Genomic DNA, 19,383 nt, shown 5'->3' on the forward strand with positions numbered 1-19,383 from the left:
CAATATCGTTTAAAGATCTTTTACACCTAGCACGTTGTGCGCGATCATTACAGTGAAAATTACTTGCATGGGTAGAAGGAGGAATGTGATCCGAAGTGGAATCTACAGGTAGGTGGAATGTTGCCACTAATGAATGCAGGCTCCGCGTTCCTTACTAGAAGCACCTCTGGGCGGCCATCGTCTGCTGGTGTGGGGTTTACCCTGCCCTTCACTGCCCCCCAGGGGTGATTCCTGCCGGGCACAACCTGGGGCAAACTAAAACTGCCGAAAGGTGTCAGCCGAGGGGAGATTAGGACCAGTAATTAGATGGTAACTAGTACTTAGTGCCTGTGCTGCAAAGGCAGAGCAACCTGGGTGTGAACAACGAGGGTGGGAAAAGGAGTATTTCTTACCCTGAAATTAGCCACAGAAAGTTTTATGTTTGTCTTCCGGCTTCTTATGTGTGACAAGTTATACTGTTCCTTTATGCTCATGTTTCAGGTTAATGTTTGAAAAGTTTTCCAGTAAAGACCCTAATTCTAAAGACAATTCCATAGGAATTCAGTTATTAGGCATTGTAATGGCCAATGACTTGCCTCCATACGACCCAAAATGTGGCATAGAAAGTGTAAGGTAAGTATCGTGTTTTCGGTTTGTTTCTTTTTTTGGTTAGAGTGTACCTGAATCGGACTGGAGACTGGAATATTGTTTAATGTTGGTAAATTTAAGGACTCGGACCCATGTTAAAAATATTTTGAAGAAATATGTTAGTGGAGTGAATGAGGGAAGTGAGTTTTCAAAAATTAGTGTAATTTTTTTCACGTAGTTTTGGCGGACAAAGTGTTAGCTCTTTTTGTTATTTTCTAAAGTGACATTTTCACCCTTGATTCCTGAAAGCAGCATGAGCTCTGGAGAGCATTCACGTCAGGGTCATGACCACGAAGCAGGTGGCCGGGCCCTGCTGCCCTTCGCTGTGGCTCTGCCACCTCTGCAGCCTCCGGCCCCTCATCGCCCGGGGGTGGGGCGTCCACATGGAGGGGCTTTAGCAGGACAGTCCTAACTGCACAGAGAGGAGCTGGGGTCCGTGCAGAGCTGGATACTTGGTCGAGTTCATGTCTGCCGACATTTCCCGTCTCTTTGGAAGTTCTTGCTCTCTCGTTGGTCCTCCAGGGTCAGCCTCTGCGGCACCGGGGGCGCCAGTCGCCTGGTGTCACGGATGGACGTGCGGCCCAACACAGGGTCAACGGGAAGTGGTTAACTTTTGGACAGGTGACTTCTCTGAGTTCACGTCCTGCTGTCGTGAGGCTGGGGAGCATCCCCCCACCCCCGAGTCTCTGGATGTCCCTCTCCTGCGGTACAGACGCCTCTAACGGGGTCAGGTCGTAGCTGATTTCACTGCAGGCCCGGCAGGCCGAGCCCCCACGGCCGTCAGAGCTTCTATGCCTCTGCACCTGGAGCCGCACAGGTGTTCTGGGCCCCCTGTTCAGGTGCCATTCATCTCTGGGCGTGGGGAGTAAAGTCGTGATACGCTTCTGTCAGACAATGGGATGGGTGGTGTTATGCTTATTTACTTTCTACATTTGTCATAGATACTTCCAACCTTTGGTCAATAACATGTCCTTTGTCAAATATAAAGAGGTGTACGCGGCAGCAGCAGAAGTTCTGGGACTTATTCTCCGACACCTTACCGGGAGAGAAAAGGTGGGTGTGTTGTGCACTTTTATATAAATACTTGTTTTTCAGTTTTGACTTGACGTGGCCCTTGATACTTGTAGCCTCTACACTAGGAAACCAAAGTGGGCATTCTGGATTTAGTACGATTTTACTCTCTTTCCTACTATGTACAGTGCTCAGTGTTTTAAAAAGACGTGATTTTTTTTTTTTTATTTTGGACTCTTGGAAACTTGGCAAAGCATGTAAAGGTGGTAACTTTCTTTTTATTGTAAAAATCAGGATATGAGTATGTAAGCAGCTTTCACTCCTCTGAACTTGGCCTCAGGAGTCCCTTTTGGAGAAACTGCCCTGGTAGAGCCTTGCTGTGGTTTGGGCGAAGTAAACGGCTAGAGCCCTCCCCTTGTACTTCTGGACGTAATGTAGCTGTTGGGTAGGAGAGGGCTTCTCGGGGAAGGGCTCTCCATCTCTGCCCTGCCCACTCTGCACGACTGTGGGAAGGGCCTGGTTGCGTCTCTGATGTGCGGCACACATTCTCCATAAGTTATCATTATGACATGCGTAGAACCGCGTGGGCCGTGTATGGAAATGGCAGGCTGTAACTTACTACCGTGTGTCTGTCCCCCGTGGCTTAGCATGCTGGGGCCTGCAGAGCTGTCCCCCACGGTGACAAGACGCCGGGTTGCAGCCGGCCCAGGACGGCACGCTGGACCAGTCCTTGGCCCTTTGTCACTGCCTGCAGGACAGTCTGCCCTCTCCTTCGCTGCCGTGTCTTCTCCCCCGGCCTCACGGCTTGAGAACTGCCTTTGCTCGTGGTCCCCAAATTCCTGTCTCCAGTCCCCTCCCCACCTGCAAGGAGCCAGGGCGAGGAGCGGCCTGGGAGAAGCCAGGGTGTCCCGAGGGCACCAAGGCCGCCCACAGTATATTGGACCCCTGACCATTTCACCAGTAAGGCATTTATTTGGATTTAGAACATTTAGCAAAATTAAATTAAGCTAAAAGGAAATAGAACGCCCCCCCCCCCCAAGAAAATCAAACTTCACTTATAATTTATTTTCGGGACTACTAGCTATTTTTGTAAAATAAAAACGTATTCAAATTCACAATCTTGTAACGATACGATTCTAATGTCCTTTAATGGTGGGTTTCAATTTACATAATACGCTTAATTTTCACCATGGGTGGAGCACATTATGGCAGAGCCCGGGCTTAATCTCTCATGACTTAAATTTCAACTTAATGGGAATGATAAACCCTCTTGTTTTACATAGTTCTTTTCTGAATATAAAATGGCATCATTGATTTAGTGTAGAAGTTTGGAAAGCAGAGTGGAACACAGAAGTAGGGGTCACTCGTGTTCTGACCACTGACCAGCCTGGCCCCTGGACCGTGGGCTCCGGTCCCGAGCACCCCTTGTGCTCCCTCATTGTTCCGTGCCGTCAGGGTCCCGTGTTCTATGGCTGGGCACTTGCTCCCTGGTGGGCACAGGCTGTGGGGGAGCCGGGGACCTGTGGCGGGGGAAGGCAGGTGCAGGGGGATGGGCAGGGCACGTGCAGCTCGAGTTCTCTGAAACTGGTTTGACCAGAGAGGTGAACACTAAGCACCGTTGAGTCACTGGTTTTCATTCAGCTTCTCAAGTGACTTGCGGGCAGCGTTCTGGTGTCAGAAGGAAGTATAATCTTGATCGCTCTGATGCCTGGCATGTGGCCACAGCCCCCTAGCCTCTGGAGGTGCCCAGTGCTCAGAGCCCCCCGGGGCCTCCACCTTGTGACGCTGTACTTAACCGAAGTTCCCACCTGGTGTGTATTTGAGACAAGCTTAATCTTTCAGACGCTGGAGGAGTCTGTGTGTGAAATGGTGGTAAAGCAGTTGAAGCGGCATCAGCACACGGCGGAGGACAAGTTTATCGTGTGCTTGAACAGAGCCGCCAAGAACTTCCCTCCTCTTGCCGACAGGTGGGGGTCAGCGCCGCCTCCCTGCTCCTGCCTCGGGGCGGGGGGTTATGGGGGGTGGTGGTGGGGGTCAGCGCCACCTCTCCTCACCGACCTTGCCCGCTGCCCAGGTTCATGAGCTCCGTGCTTCTCCTGCTGCCGCGGGCCCACGGCGTGATGAAGACGCTCTGCCTGGAGGTGGTGCTGTGTCGTGCAGACGAGAGGGCGGACCTGTACCTGCAGTTAGAGAGCAGGGGTTTCGCGCAGCTCATGAGGCACAGGTGAGTGCGTCCTCGGATGCAGCTGGCTCGTAAAACGTCCCTTTGCTCAGCCGTTCCCCTCCACTCAAGGCACTTGTAGGTTGTCGCTACGTGGGTGTGTGTTCCCTCTGCATCTGCGTCTTTTCTCGTCTTGCCTGTGTGCACGTTTTTCCATAGTGATGAACCGTGTCGTTGTGTCCTGATTTTCTCCATTCAGTGCTTACTAAGTATCTGCTGTGTATAGCGCATTCAGCTGGTGCTTATTTAAGCAGGAAGACACACGAGGAAGCAGGCGTGCACCCTGTCAGGACCCAGGCTGCACTTAACCCCCTGCTTGACACGCCAGTGGGTGACTAGCACTTGAAGCCATTTTTTAAAGTCGTAACATCCTTTCTGTTTAGCTTATTTTGTTTAACATTGCCGGGTTTTTGAAAATGAACTTTTTATTTTGGAATAATTTTATTTTTACAGAAAAGGTAAGAGATAGTACGTAGGATTCCCACACACCTTTCACCAGGTTCCCCATCTTACATAATCACGGTGAGTTTGTCACAACCAAGGAGTTAACGTTAGTACATGTCTGTGAACAAGGCTGGACTTTATTTGCATTCAGCAGTTTCCTCACTGACGCCCTTTTTCTATTCTAGGATCCAGGCAAGATACCACGTTGTTAATTTACTTTTAATAATCTAGCCCGTGATAATTATTTTCAAGAATGTAATTTTTATATAAGTGTAGTATTACCTATAATATATATTTTTTTGTTTGTTTTTTTGTGGTACACGGGCCTCTCACTGTTGTGGCCTCTCCCACTGCGGAGCACAGGCTCCGGACGTGCAGGCTCAGCGGCCATGGCTCACGGGCCCAGCCGCTCCGCGGCATGTGGGATCTTCCCGGACCGGGACGCGAACCCGCGTCCACTGCATTGGCAGGCGGGCTCTCAACCACTGCGCCACCAGGGAAGCCCTAATATCATATTTTGAAATACAGAACATCACAAAAAAGAAAAAGTTACCTGTCATATCTGAAAGTCTAGTAATAACAACTGTCGAATTTGTGTGTTTTTAAAAATCCCTCTTACCGTAGAGACGACGAGAGACAGAAAGTGTGTTTGGACATAATTTACAAGCTGATGGCAAGATTGAAGCCCGTGGAGCTCCGGGGACTCCTGAGCCCTGTGGCGGAGTTCCTGTCTCACCCCTCCGCTCTGTGCCGGGAGCAGATGTACAGTATCCTCATGTGGGTTCACGACAACTACCGGTGAGCTCCGCTCTGACAGTTTACGGCGCTGTCTTTGGGGGACCGTTTGGGTGCCTTTAGCAGTCTGGAACGATTAAGATGAATGATAAAGTATTTAAAAATATGTCATTAATAATTGAAACAAGTTTAGTGTATTGAAATATATCCTTACCTTAATTGATTTTGTGTTACCTGTGGGAAATATTCAGAGCGTGGCATTATGGGTTGAGCTGAAAGTGTAACTTGTTTCCATAGTTATCCCTTTACAGTCTGACAAGATTAAGGAAAGGGGCTGCTGGGATGTTTCCTCCTTTGGGGCTGCGACCACGCCACTCCTCATGGGGCCTCTGTGGCCCTGTTCCCCCAGCCGCGCCACGGGCCCGTGTCAGGGTGCAGGTGCCGGAGGGTGGGTTTGGAAGTTCGCGGGAAGAGGCAGGTTTTGTTTCTTCAATTCTGGACAGTGCTCTTGGGGTTGAACAAAAGCAACAGAAGGAGCATCAATGCATTTGTCATTTTGTTACTTTTCTCAGAGATCCAGAGAGCCAGGCAGATGTTGACTCCCAAGAAGCATTCAAGTTGGCGAAAGACGTGTTGATCCAAGGATTGACCGACGAGAATCCCGGCCTTCAGTGTGTGCCCCTCCTGCAACAGCTGGGCTGGGCGGGCATACTCAGGGGGTCTCGTTCTTGGCCAGCGTGGGGTCTTTCAGAGGTGTTGGAAGCACATTTGCAGTATCAGCATTTTCTCTGCCTCTTGCTTCCATAGTGTGTGATAAAAATGTATTTCAAATCACATTAAGACCTAAAAATCCTGACACGTTACTTTAACATAAAAGCCTTGAAAAAGTGGCGTGGGTTCACACTCTCTCTGCTGTGCCGTGACGTACAGCATTTCAAGATGAGAAATCTGTAATAAAAAGTGGGTTATTGTTTCCCGTTTAACCCAGAGTGAGGTCTCACTGTATGTATCAGTATCGGGTGACATGTTTGAAACCTTGGAAATTGGAGGACGCTACAGTGTGATCACACGTGGAGAGAGGACAGTTGTTCCCCCCGAGGGCTAATTACGTTACATTGCATAAGGAGCAGTGTAGACTTTTCCGTATGATTCTGTATATCAGCTGACTTTTAACTGTGCTGGAATTTTTAATTCATTAAAAATTGTATTTGGATTTCTTAAACCTTCACAAATTATAAAGCCTAATCTGGTTTTTAACCAGAATAGTTTGGATATTTCATATTCATACTATGTTTTGAATATTGTATAGCACTGACTTTTGGAGTGAATTGTCTTATTAGCAAGGCAATGAAGGACTATATGTAATTTCTTTCAGTGTTTTCTCAGTTTCCAAATATCTAATGTTGTATTCTCACCTTTGAAAACTTCCCAGGTAAGAGAGATGAGAATAACACCACCTAGTTTCACCTCTTGCTAAATAATGCTAACATTTTGGAATCTTTCTCCCCTTCAGCACATACATTGTTTGTAAGTCAGCTTACCCTGTTGACACAGTTTTGCCTCTGGTTGCCCTGCGTTGAGCTCTGGGCGGGGGCGGGGGGGCGGCGGGAGATGCCTTCCCTGCCGGGCACACGTACAGGCCTCCTTCTCTTCTTTCCTCTCTGCCCTTCAGATTAATGATTCGGAACTTCTGGAGCCACGAAACTAGGTTGCCGTCAAACACCTTGGACCGCTTGCTGGCCCTAAATTCCTTATATTCTCCGAAGATAGAAGTGCGCTTCTTAAGTTTAGCGACAGATTTTCTGCTTGAAATGACCAGCGTGAGCCCCGACTTCCGCAGTCCCGTGTTCGAGCACCCTCTGTCGGAGTGTGAGTTTCAGGTGAGCTCTCACCCCTGTGATCTGAGCTTTCCCTGCCTGTTGCTCAGCAGACATTGTCCACTAGTGTTAAATGCCTTTCTCTTTTCTTTAATTGAGGTATAAATGAAGTATAGCATTGGATTAGTTTCAGGTGTACACGGTAATGATTCGGTGTTTGTATGTATTACAAAGTCATCACCACAATAAATCCAGTTAACATCCGTCACCTCCCAGTTACACATTTTCTTCTTGTGATGAGAACTCGCAAGCTCTGCTCTCTCAGCAGCTTTCAGATACGCAGCAGTCACCATGTGTACATTGTACCCCAGGACTTACTTCTTTTATAACTGGAGGTTTGTATCTTTTGACCCCCTTTACCCATTTCTCCCACCCCCTACCCCTCACCACCACCAGTCTGCTCTCTGTTTTTATAAGCTTGGTTTGTTTTTTGTTCCAGATTCTACATATGAATAAGACCATACAGTATTTGTCTTTCTCTCTGACTTATTTCTTGTAGCCTTCAAGGTCCATCCATGTTGTTGGCAAATGGCAGGATGTCATTGTTTTTCAGGGCTGAGCAGTATTCCATTGTGTGTGCGTGTGTGTGTGTGTACGGACACCACATCTTTATCCATTCATCTGGCGATGGACCCTTAGGTTGTTCCCATGTCTAGGCTATTGTAAATAGTGCTGCTATGAACATTAGGGTGCCTGTATCTTTTTTTTTTTTTTTTTTTTTTGCTGCGTTGGGTCTTTGTTGCCACGCGCAGGCTTTCTCTAGTTGCGGTGAGTGGGGCCTACCCTTCGTTGTGGTGCGCGGGCTTCTCATTGCGGTGGTGTCTCGTTGCGGAGCACGGGCTCTAGGCCCGCGGGCTTCAGTAGTTGTGGCACACGGGCTCAGTAGCTGTGGCTCGCGGGCTTAGTTGCTCCACGGCATGTGGGGTCTTCCCGGACCAGGGCTCAAACCCGTGTTCCCTGCACTGGCCGGCGGATTCTTAACCACTGTGCCACCAGGGAAGTCCTAGGGTGCCTGTATCTTTTCAAATTAGTGTTTTCGTTCTCTTTGGATAAATACACAGGCGTGGAATTGCTGGATCGTATGGTAGTTGTATTTTAAGTTTCCTGAGGAAGCTCCACACTGTTTTCCACAGTGGCTGCACCAGCTTACAGCCCCAACAGCAGTGCACAGGGCCCCCTTCTGATGACAGCCATCCTGACAGGTGCGAGGTGATGTCTCGCTGTGCTTTGGTCGGCGTTGCCCTGACGACCAGCGTGCTGGCTTCCTGATGTTATTTGGAATCCACGCACGTTCTTCCTGAGCCAGTGCCTGTGCGTCACTCTGCACGCGGCGCACCCTCGTCCCTTCAGCCTCCACGTAGCTGTTCCTCTCTCCCCTCCCGCCACCCCCGTAGATGCCCGTTGGCGCCTCGGCCCAGCAGCCCCGGTGGCGCAGCCCCGTTGGCGCCTCGGCCCAGCAGCCCCAGCCCTCGGCCCAGAACTCCTGGAGCAGAGCCCGCCCTGCCACCCCCGCGTCCCTAGCGCCTGGCGGTCTGGGCGCCGGGTGGGGGCTGGGTGCTCAGAGGAGCTGAGGCGTTTCCTGAGGGTGGGAGTGAGCCTCTGGATGCAGAGTGTGGAGGAGTAGGAAAGGGTTTTTTCCTCCCCAGGACTGATGGGCTTGTCTAGTTGGCAGATAACTGTTCCGTTAAAACTCAGTTTGAAAAGGTTCTTAAGCTACTTCTCACAGAGACACATGAAGTTATAGTACGTATGTGCTGATGGGACCATTAGATTTTAAATAAAGCATTTGAGTGTTGCTGAGAAGGGCCACTGCTTCACCTGAAACTCGTGTGCAGGAGTATTCTATTGATCCCGACTGGCGCTGTCGGAGCGTGGTCCTCACTCCGATGTTCCTGGAGACCCAGGCCTCCCAGAGTGCGCTCCAGACCCGGACGCAGGATGGGACCCTCTCGGCTCGGCGGGGGCTGGCCGGGCAGGTCCGGGCCACCCAGCAGCAGCTCGACTTCACACCCACACAGAGTGCAGGTAACGCGTCTGCCGCGAGGCGCCGGCTGTCGGGGCAGCAGGGCCCCCCCAGAAGACATGAAGGAGGAGGGGGGCTGAGTTCCTGGAGGGCAGACTCGGGGGGTGGGCGGGGACAGGAGTCCCGTGGGGACAGTCCTGGGGGTGGAGGTGGGGACGGCCGCTCAGCCAGCAGGCATGCTGGGCGCTTAGAAGCGTGGAGTCCGATGGGCGTCCTGTGTCCACCACAGCCAAGAAAGGGAAGAAAAGGGTTATTTCTGATTGGAGAAAGCAGGAAAAGTCTTAGTACGTTTTGGTTTCGTTTAGTGCATCATGTTTAAAACCCCTTATTACCTCAGAAGCAAAGCAGAGCTAAACCAAATTCATCTACTGTGTTTGTAGTTCATTAAACTTTCCTTTCTCAAACGAGTCAGCTGGTTCCTTTGATCAGCAGAGTACAAGTTGTAGAGTGAAATCCCCAAGTGGTTTTATGTAAATTCTTCAGTGCTTTTCCTTCATGGGATTTCTTCACATTCTGTTGGTTCTAGAAACAGGAGTGATTTGGACAGTTAGTGTGGAACTTTTATGACGCTGATGCTAGAAATCACGGACCTTAGTACCTTGTTGCAGACACAAAGTATCATTCTTAGGAGCAGGTGACATGTCTCCCGCTTCTCACGTTGAGGACACGGGAGCCCGCCGCCCGGGTCTTCCCGTGGGGACCTGGCCGGCTCCCGTCTTGGTCGCTGCTGCCAGGCGGCGGCCTCTGCTCTCGAGCGGCGTGTCCCCGCTGCCCTGACGCGCCTGTCACGCCTGTTTGCAGGGGGAAGAGGCTCCTGCCACTGGCTGACGGGGGGCAGCATTGACCCGCTGGGGGACGGCTCGGCCCCTGCCACCGAGTCCTCGCCCTCGTCCTCGTCCTTGCTGTTTGCCCACAAGAGGCCTGAGGGGTTGCGCGGGGCAGCCCCAAAGTCAGTGGGACCCGACTTTGGGAAGAAAAGGCTGCGCCTCCCAGGGGACGAGGTGGACAACGGAACAAAAGGTAGGTGGTCGCCGAGGTGTGTTGAAACGCGCGCCTCCGTGAGCCTGTGGCTGTCCCCGCGTCCCGGCCGCCGCGTGGCGCCCAGCACTGTGGAAGCGCAGTTCGGGGTCCAGAAAGCGGTTGAGTAAAGTGGGCTCAGCCCCGTCGCTTAGTGACTTTCTGGAAGTTTAGGGGTCACAAGAGGAGGTAGGACGTGGAGGCTGAGCCTCAGAGAGTTGAGGTCCGGATGGGGTGGAGAGGGGTCAGGCCAGGCCTGGACGGTGGGGAGGGAGGACACAGGCGGTCAGCTCGAGGCCGGGGCGGGGGCAGGTAAGGAGGCTGACGGGGTGGGCTGGGCGCCCTGGGAGGAGCCCCGGCTCAGGCGGGGAGCCAGCAGACAGGCCAGCCGCCTCAGACTCGGGGGAAGCGATGGCATCTGCCCTCGGCCAGGTCTCTCGTGCGGCTTCTACAGCTCAGGTTGGCGTTTTTATTGCCCCTTTCCTTTGGGTCTCAGTCACTCTCTCTGGCTCTGCGTCCCCAGCCCTCGCCCGCCCTGCACCCGCTCGTGGGAATCGCGTGCCCTAGCCCTGGGCTCACCCACGTGCCTGAGCAGTTCACGCCTGAGCTGGGGTCACGTGGGCCTGTTTTCCTTTCTTGTGCAGTAATTTTTCCTGGGTATTAATGGCTACTTTCTTTCTTTCTTTTTTATTGAAGTGTAGTTGATTTACAGTGTTGCACCAGTCTCTGCTGTACGGCACAGTGACTTGCTTACACACACAGAGATGTTCTTTTTTTATATTCTTTTCCGTTATGGTCTATCACAGGGTATTGAGTGTATGACTATTTTCTTTTTCTTTTTTTACTTCTACCAACTTTATTTGCCAGGTGTCAGCCATTCAGGTTTCTAAACCAACAGACTTCTTTTCATATTTGTATTTTTATAATTATGAAATATTTCAGATATAGACAAAATAAAAATAATATATTTGACATCCCTGTATCCACAGCCAGGCTTTACCAAATTTAACTTTTGCCACAATTATTTCAGTTAAAGAAAAAACCCTAAACAAAAACTCTCCCAAATTGTATTTCACTCCCCTCCATAATCTTCCCAGAGGTAATCTTCAGTCCTGAATTTTGTGTAGCTCATTTCCACAGATAATTTATGTACTTTTATTCATAACTTATATTCATAAAAAAGGTAAGGCATTGCTCTGCATGTTTTATAAAATATTATAAAATGTTTCTATTTTCTACATGCACATTTTTTGTTCAATATTGTTTATCCATATTGATACACATAGCACAAGTTTATTTTAAATCATTGCATAGGATTCAGTAGAATGAATATACAAGAGACTGTCAATACTCTGTTTATGGACATTTCGGGTTTTTTTTTTTTCTTTTCTTCCCCTTTTCCTTTTTTTTTCTTTTCTTTTTTTCTTTTAGCTCATTATCTCAAACAAAGTTACAGGAGCAGCTTCTTGTGTACATGACTATTTTCTTTAGATGTTTCGCTTTCTACATATTTGTCCCCTAGTTTCCTCTGAGTTGCACAGCTGTTGTCTGTGTGAAATCTCCCTTGAGCCTCCGAGTGCTGGGTCCAGGCTGCTGGCCTCGGACTGTCCTTCCTCGGTCTGGTCCTCCTTCCTGGGGGGCACCTCCCCGGAGACCTTCCAGGGTAGGGGTCAGCGCGGTGGCTCTTGTGACGCGATGCTATTCACTGCTTTGCAGGCACTGGCGCTTGTGGGGACAGAGCTCTGGGCTCTGAGGAGCCTGGTGTGGCCTCGTCATGGTCCTTTGTGAGGACAGGGTCTTTACTCTGGGGATGCTCTCAGGATCTTCTCTTTAAGACCAGTTTTAGGAAACGTCACAAAAGGGTCCTTAGGTGCAGGTCTGTTTTAGTCCATTTTCCTGGGCTTGAGGAAGGCCCTTTCAGGCTGCTAACTCCTGTTTTCCAGTTCTGGAATATTTTTGCTTGGGTGATTTTTTTTGTTTGTTTGTTTTGTTTTTGTTTTTCATTGCTCTAGACATTTTATTTTATTTATTTTTTAAAAAAATTTATTGAAGTATAGTTGATTTACAACGTTGCGTTAATTTCTACTGTACAGCAAAGTGATTCAGTTACGCATATATGTGTGTGTATATACGTTCTTTTTCGTGTTCTTTTCCATTATGAAAAGGGTTCCGTCCTCTCCCGTGGATTATTTTGATGATGATTTCCAAGTGTCAGTGTTCTCTTTTTGGGATTCTGTTTGACTATCAGACCTAATGGATTAGCCTTCTAATTTTCTGTTTTTACCCTTTTTAAAAAATATATTTTATTTATTTATTTATTTTATTTATTTTTAAATTTTGGCTGCGTTGGGTCTTAGTTGTGGCATGTGGGACGTTGAGGCACACGGGATCTCTTGTTGAGGCGCGTGGGCTCACTAGCTGCGGCACGTGGGCTTAGTTGCCGCCCCCCCCCCGCCCCGCCCCGCCCCGCCCCCCCGCCATGTAGGATCTTAGTTCCCCGACCAGGGATCGAACCTGCGTCCTCTGCCATGGAAGGTGGATTCTTACCACTGGACCACCAGGGAAGTCCCTGTTTTTACCCTTTTCGTTCTCTCTTCTGGGGCATGTCTTTAACCTTATCTTCTAACCTATGCTTTCAAGTGATGACATCCTGTTTTTAGTTTCCATGAGCCTTTTTGGTCTCTGAACATCCCATCGGTCCACTGTTGCAATATCTACTCTGCTCTTTCTGATAAATGATCATTTTTTGAATTTCCTTCCTAGACGGCCTGCTTTCAGCTTTTGCTGTTTTGCTATAGTTTGGTTCTGTTTTTCCTATTTGAAGCTTTCCTCAAGCGACTGGTGGCTTCCGGCTTTAGCTGTGTTCCAGCCGGGGCGATAAGCAGTGTCTGGAGGGGTGGCTGCATGTTGGGTGTGTGCTGACTGGCCTCCACCATGGCGCAGAAGCCCCCCTTTTGTGCCGGTTGGTCCCCTAGAGGCCAGATCTCCACCCTCCTGCCTGCAGGCCCAGGGCCTGGTGCCAGGGCGGCCCCGGGTTCCAGTAGTCCTCACGGCCCCCAGGGTTTCTGCCCCAACCTCGCGTCCCCGAGCCCCCTCCGCTGTCCCCAGGTGCTGTCTGGCCTCTGCCGGTTCTCTCCGCACGGCCCTCGGTCGGCACCGAGGTGGCACGACTTGTTGTTCGCCAGCTTCCCGAAGTGGTCAGCGGTTTCCTGTGCGGCTTTGTTTTGAGAACAAAACTAAGGGGAGGTAAAAGATGGAGCTCAGAGACAGCCTCGCTTTTGTGTCAGGGATTCTGGGGAGGAGGACAAAGTCGGCCGCGAATAACCAGCCTGTTTTCTGTTCTTCAGGTCCAGACAATCGGGCAGAAATATTGCGATTACGCAGACGGTTTCTAAAGGACCGAGAAAAACTGAGTTTGATTTATGCCAGGAAAGGTGTGGCTGAGCAAAAGCGAGAGAAGGTTTGTGTCTCTTTCTAGCATTTGATCAGAAATGGCTGTTGTCTGTCAGAGGACGTGTGCCGAGGACACAGGCTCCCTGTCGGTCTAGAGTCCGACTGTGGCGGCAGCCCACTGGGGGTCCCCTGAGCTGCTCCGGTCCGCCCTCCCCTCGGGGGCTGCTCTCTCTGGACAGACGGGCTTTCTCCACACGGTGGAGACGAGACCGCCCTTCCGCCTGGGGTCCCGCCTCCCAGCTTCAGCCCCTCTCGACGCCGAGGCCGGAGCCCTGACACAGCTCGGGACCAGCAAGCCGTTGTGAGCAGGGGGTGTGCTGCTGGAGGTGCCACGGGGGTGGGCGAGGAGAAGGGCTGGGGCTGAGCTGCCCGCTGCAGCCACGCGTGTGGCACGAACCGGTGGCTGGACGTTCCTCAAAATGTGGACGTGACGGGAGAGTTTGTGTAGCCCTGGCTCCAGTGCGAGATACAGATCAGTGATGATGCCCAGCTGTTACAGGGCCAGATTGTGAGTGAAAGCCCTGTCTTGTTCTAACTCAGCTTAAATCCTCAGCCACTTAACTTCCAAATTTGAGCATGGGGTGGTCGAATGGTTCCCCTGGGTCTCCTGTGGAAAGAAAACGTGCTTTCACCTCCCTCTCATCCCTGTAACTGTGGCAACCAGCGCAACTAATGCAGCACTTCAGGCCTGTCGCCAACCCCATTCCACCCGAGGCGTTTGAGCTGCGAGCCCCTCGTTCAGTCTGAATCCTGCCTGGGCTTCTGGGGAGCCAGGAGCGGGCTTGGGGGCATAGGCACTGGGCTGACCCCCGAGGGTCTCAGGGAGAGGGTGGGGATGACCCGCGCTCGCCAGCTGGGGGCGTGTCACCTGAGTGCTTGATGGCAGAGCTGTGGTCCGGTGTGTACAGCAGACAGAAAGCAGGGGCAGCGCTGGAAACTAACCAGGAGATGAGCATGCTGGGGAGCCTGTTAAAGAGGCCGGGGTGGGGGGCTCCGCAGAGACGGTCCCTGCGGAGGGAGCAGCTGCAGAGGTGCGTTCCTGGCAGCGTCGCATGGGCCCCGCGTGGGGAGAGCAGGGCCGGCAGGGTGGGGCTCATCGCGAGGTTTGTCAGACTGGAAACACAGCCTCTCGTTTATGGCTTTAAAAAGTTTTAAATCAAGTTCTCTGATTTCAGAGAAACTCAGATTTCTTTGTAATAAATATTTAAATAAGCTTCACTGTTCATCTGACAGTGGTTTTTGTTCCGGATTTATCATTTGCCAGACTGGTAAAGCGTAGTGACTAAACTGTCTTGGTTAGAAATTGTCATTGATTCACTTTTTTTTTTTTGCAAGAGATTTTTTGATGAGGACCATTTTTAAGGTCTTTATTGAATTCATTACAATATTGCTTCTGTTTTGGTTTTTTGGCCACGAGGCATGTGGGACCAGGGATCGAACCCGCACCCCCTGCATTGGAAGGCAAAGTCTTAACCGCTGGACCGCCAGGGAAGTCCCTGATTCACTTTTCTGTTAGTGGTGGGCGCTGACAGTTTCATAGCTCACACGCTACTGGTATTCTTTTTTTTTTTTTTTTTTTTTTTTCTTGCGGTACGCGGGCCTCTCACTGCTGTGGCCTCTCCCGTTGTGGAGCACAGGCTCCGGACATGCAGGCTCAGCGGCCATGGCTCACGGGCCCAGCCGCTCTGCGGCATGTGGGATCTTCCCGGACCGGGGCACGAACCCGTGTCCCCTGCATCGGCAGGCGGACTCTCAACCACTGCGCCACCAGGGAAGCCGGCTACTGGTATTCTTAACTGAGCATTCTAATCCTCCTCCGTTGCTAACGACTATAGGAGATGAAGAGTGAGTTAAAAATGAAGCGCGAGGCCCACGTCGTCCTGTACAGAAGTTACCGTCGTGGAGACCTTCCTGACATCCAGATTCCGCACAGCAGCCTGATCACCCCCTTGCAGGCTGTGGCCCAGGTCGGTGCTGGAACCCATCTCATGCTCGCAGGGCTGCCTCTGTGCAGGGCAGAGGTGCTGATTTGTCCCACACGGTGGGCTCAGTGAAGGGCCTTGTCCCGAGTCATGGCTCTGCCGCTTCCTAGCTCTGTGAGACCCTGACACGGGGTACCATCGAGACACTTTGCTCTGGGCCCAGTGTCTCTGTGTGCCAGTCACACACTGAGTCTGTTTTTCTCACCAGTAATGTCAGTGAGAATGAAACAGTGTGTAAGTTGCTAAGTCACTTAAATCATTGATTATACAAAATCCTCTTTCGGGGGAGGATCAAGAGAGCTCTTTCAGGGGAGGATCGAGAGAGCGACAGTGGGATCAGTATCCTTCTCTGGTAATTGTCTTATTAGCCGGGGGATGGGGAGTACTTTTCTCAGTCATTAGGGGATAAGTGTACTGGGAGTGAGGGAAGTTTTCTCACTGAATTCTCTGACAGAAGCAGGATATTTATCCCTGCAAAGTCTGATTAAGGTTTCTTTGACTTTAATTGAAGTACTGTTTATAATCGAAGGGTATCATATATATCATGTAATATATGACTATGCTATAGGTGCTGAAACATGATGCCTTATATTTTACGGCACTTAACTGGCAGTACTAATGTTGATGATAGTAATGGATTATGTCTGTGTAGCCCATTACTGCTTGGTAAGATTTTTGTTTAAATAATTACAGAGTGACAGGAATTTGCAAAAATAGCCCAAGTCCTGTGTCCCCTCCCCCAGCTTCCCTCCGTGGGGACGGCTCACGTCACCGGAGCACCTGAGTGAGCCCCCAGTGTGACCAGATTGCAGACGCGCGAGTCCCACCACATCCCCTGCGGCACTGTTGTGTGTGTGTGTGAGGTTTTGGGCCGCTTGTCCCACGTGCAGATTCACGTGTAGAGGAAGGAATTTGTACACAAGAGTCAGTGGGTGTAGACGTGGAAGCCCCCTGACAGACTAAGTGGACCCCACGTAGCAGAGTAAGAGGCCCACCTGGCAGTGACCGCCTCCGTGGAGTGTAACGACGGGCAATATTTATTTTCTTCTTGTTTCCTGATGCGTATTTTCTAAAATTTTATATAAGAACCATTATGACTTTTTATAAGACAAATACATTACCTAAAATAGAGTAATGAACAACATAAAATAAAAAAAATCAAATTACAGTTTTTATTCAGACACAGCTTTTACCAAACAAAATAATTTAAAAATTTTATTTATTCTTGCTTTCATGCCTTCATTTTAAAAATGTAGACGCTGCCTGCTGGGAGCCGTTCTCAGCACTGGGGTCTGTGCCCGGGGACAGCGGGAGGGACGGGCTGTGTCCGTCAGCCTGGCCACCCACCACGCAGGACGGAGGCGGCTTCTGCTGGCGTCAAGGGATTAAATGGCCACGGTGACGGGGCTCTGGCCTCTCGTCTAAGCTCAGGGCTGTTTTCCAATGTCTCCAGGCTGCTGTCAGTCCCCAGGGACGGCCCTGTGTCCCCCTGGCCCGGGGCAGGGACCCGCAGGTCCAGACTCACGCAGGACTTGAGCCAGCTTCTGAGTCTGTACTCTGGGTCCGGAATCTGTGCCGTCGTGCCTTTTGTAAGACACGTGTCAAACAGATGTGCTGGGTTAAGTTCCGAACCCTCCCCGTCGACGGCTGCGGCTGTCGGTGTGGCCGTGTGGGCAGCAGCTTGTGTGTTTGAGTTCGGCTCCGGTGCTGTGGGTGAGTCACCCCAGTCTGTGCTCCTCCGGAATGTCCTGCAGAGGGATCCGCTCATCGCGAAGCAGCTCTTCAGCAGCCTGTGCTCCGGGATCCTGAAGGAGATGGACAAGCACAGGACCGCGTCTGAGAGGCGTGGCGCCACCCAGAAGCTGCTGCAGGACTTCACTCACTTGCTCAGCACCACCTTCCTCTTCTTCCCTCCGTTTGTGTCCTGTATCCAGGTGAGGCCGCACGCGCACTGTCTCCCGCCCTTCACACGCCGGCATCTAGCGACTCCGTTGCCTTCTTAGTTGAAATGAGGGTTTTAACAGCACATGTCCTGTGATGGGGCCGCTTCTTCCCAGATGGTTAGATGCAATTTATTTGTATTAAAAAAAAAAAACTTACATATGATGGAGTGATGAAATCAAACTTGATATAAAATTGCTCAGGTCTTAAACCAGCCAGTCCCCTCAGTGTTCTGCTCGCACCTGCGTGTCGCGCGGCGTCCAGTCCTCCTGCTGGCCTCTGGGGACGTGGGTGCAGCCCATGCCTGGCTGTGGGCAGGGGACGGAGGCACAGGCGGGCTCGGGCCAGGCGGTAAACAGGCAGAGGCGGAAGGGCACGAGGGCCGAGTGATGCAGAAGCCCGGGGTGGTGCAGGCTGAGGAGAGGCAGGTCGGCAGGCCGCCTCTCGGCCGGGGTGGGCTGTGCACTGTTGTGGGCGCTGTGAGGCCGCCCTCGAGAAGGCTTTGAAGGCTGTGCTCTTCGAGCAGAGAACTAGTGTAGACGGACTTTTGTACGCACTAAACACACTTACTGGAAGATTACTCTTTCATGTAAGAAATGTTTTCTTTGCCGTTCAAACCATGGATCGTTACAAAAGTCCCTAATAGAAAATCCATTGGATTCATTTCAGTATTTTTGTAACTAGTTACCTCCCTGGAGTAATTTAAAAATTACATTCTTTAGTGTTATTTATCAGTAGCTTTGGTTTGCAAACTGATTGGGTAACAATTCCGGAGATGAAGTACTTAGTGTTCTTACTTGGTACTTTTTTGTTGTAGCGTGAAACTGTTAATACGGTTTCTTTTTATATACTCTATTTTTATTGGTTTATAATTTACAAGTAGAATTCCTTCATTGGTTTTCTCCTGGTGATGCCAAAGACAAGGCTTGAGATCGTTATATTGAATCAGCCGGTATTTCAAAATAAGTTTCTCTTTACATTTTACCCCGAAGCGATTTTGTTTTTTAAAGATTTAATTTTATTTATTTTTTGCTGCGTTGGTTCTTTGTTGCTGCGTGCGGGCTTTCTCAAGTTGCGGTGAGCGGGGAGCTACTCTTGGTTGAGGTGCACGGGCTTCTCATTGCGGTGGCTTCTCTTGTTGTGGAGCACGGGCTCTAGGTGCGCGGGCTTCAGTAGTTGTGGTGCGCGGGCTCAGTAGTTGTGGTGCGCGGGCTCGGTAGTTGTGGCGTGCAGGCTCTAGAGCGCAGGCTCAGTAGTTGTGGTGCATGGGCTTCTCATTGCAGTGGCTTCTCTTGTTGCGGAGCACAGGCTGTAGGCATGCAGGCTTCAGTAGTTGCAGCATGCAGGCCCTGGAGCACACAGGCTTCAGTAGTTGTGGCTCACGGGCTCTAGAGCGCAGGCTGAGTAGTTGTGGTGCACGGGCTTAGTTGCTCCGCAGCATGTGGGATCCTCCCGGACCAGGGCTCGAACCCGTGTCCCCTGCATTGGCAGGCGGATTCTTAACCACTGCGCCAGCAGGGAAGTCCTGCTGTGTTGTTCATGGAAATAGAATTTTGTTTGGATTTTCTTTCCTGTGCCACTAGCTCCTGCTAAGAGTGACAAGCATTTTTGTCTGTTTGCTTGCTTTGGAGAATCTGTGTTCTTCCAAGACCCCTGGTGTTGAATGCAAGTTGGCTCGGTGGTAGCTGGTCAGTCTCAGCGAGGGTTCCGGGCCCAGCAGCTTCGCAGGGCAGGAGGCAGGTGCCCTTCCAGATGTCCATGCAGACGCAGGTCTGTCGTCATGAGATGCTGTCCTACTAGCCATACTGTTCTCTCTATTGGTTTGGGGCTCACTTTTCGTTATTTTTGCATATACAGAACTCTCAAATTGAGAGTTACAAAGTAAAGGTCAACATGATAATTCCCGAAGCCCTCCATTCCCTGTTGCTGAGCACGTGAGCCCCCGGGGTGGGGAGACGTGAGGAGGCTGCCAGGTAGTGGGGGTGAGCGCACCTACTCTGCAGTGACTGGGTGTGCGATCTTTGTGTCTCAGATGCTCTCCTCGTCTCTCCA

At 50.8% G+C, this 19,383-nt stretch overlaps 1 protein-coding gene across 5 annotated transcripts in view; it reads left to right on the forward strand.

Annotated features, from left to right (window-relative positions):
* The window catches only part of PRKDC (protein kinase, DNA-activated, catalytic subunit), a 165,728-nt gene that overhangs the window by 92,491 nt on the left and 53,854 nt on the right, over window positions 1-19,383 (forward strand). For all 5 annotated transcript variants that reach the window (XM_022556817.3, XM_022556820.3, XM_022556821.3 and 2 more), the window contains exons 51-62: window positions 481-612; window positions 1,569-1,680; window positions 3,481-3,605; window positions 3,713-3,862; window positions 4,928-5,101; window positions 5,611-5,709; window positions 6,711-6,918; window positions 8,751-8,940; window positions 9,740-9,958; window positions 13,303-13,415; window positions 15,244-15,375; window positions 17,145-17,324. In XM_022556817.3, the coding sequence (XP_022412525.1) occupies window positions 481-612; window positions 1,569-1,680; window positions 3,481-3,605; window positions 3,713-3,862; window positions 4,928-5,101; window positions 5,611-5,709; window positions 6,711-6,918; window positions 8,751-8,940; window positions 9,740-9,958; window positions 13,303-13,415; window positions 15,244-15,375; window positions 17,145-17,324 (1,834 nt within the window). The remainder of the gene's footprint in view (window positions 1-480; window positions 613-1,568; window positions 1,681-3,480; window positions 3,606-3,712; window positions 3,863-4,927; window positions 5,102-5,610; window positions 5,710-6,710; window positions 6,919-8,750; window positions 8,941-9,739; window positions 9,959-13,302; window positions 13,416-15,243; window positions 15,376-17,144; window positions 17,325-19,383) is intronic.

The sequence above is a fragment of the Delphinapterus leucas genome, chromosome 17 (genome assembly GCF_059928025.1).
Source record: "Delphinapterus leucas isolate spDelLeu-1000000601 "Yukka" chromosome 17, BTC_Dleu_Yukka2, whole genome shotgun sequence".
NCBI lineage: Eukaryota > Metazoa > Chordata > Mammalia > Artiodactyla > Monodontidae > Delphinapterus > Delphinapterus leucas.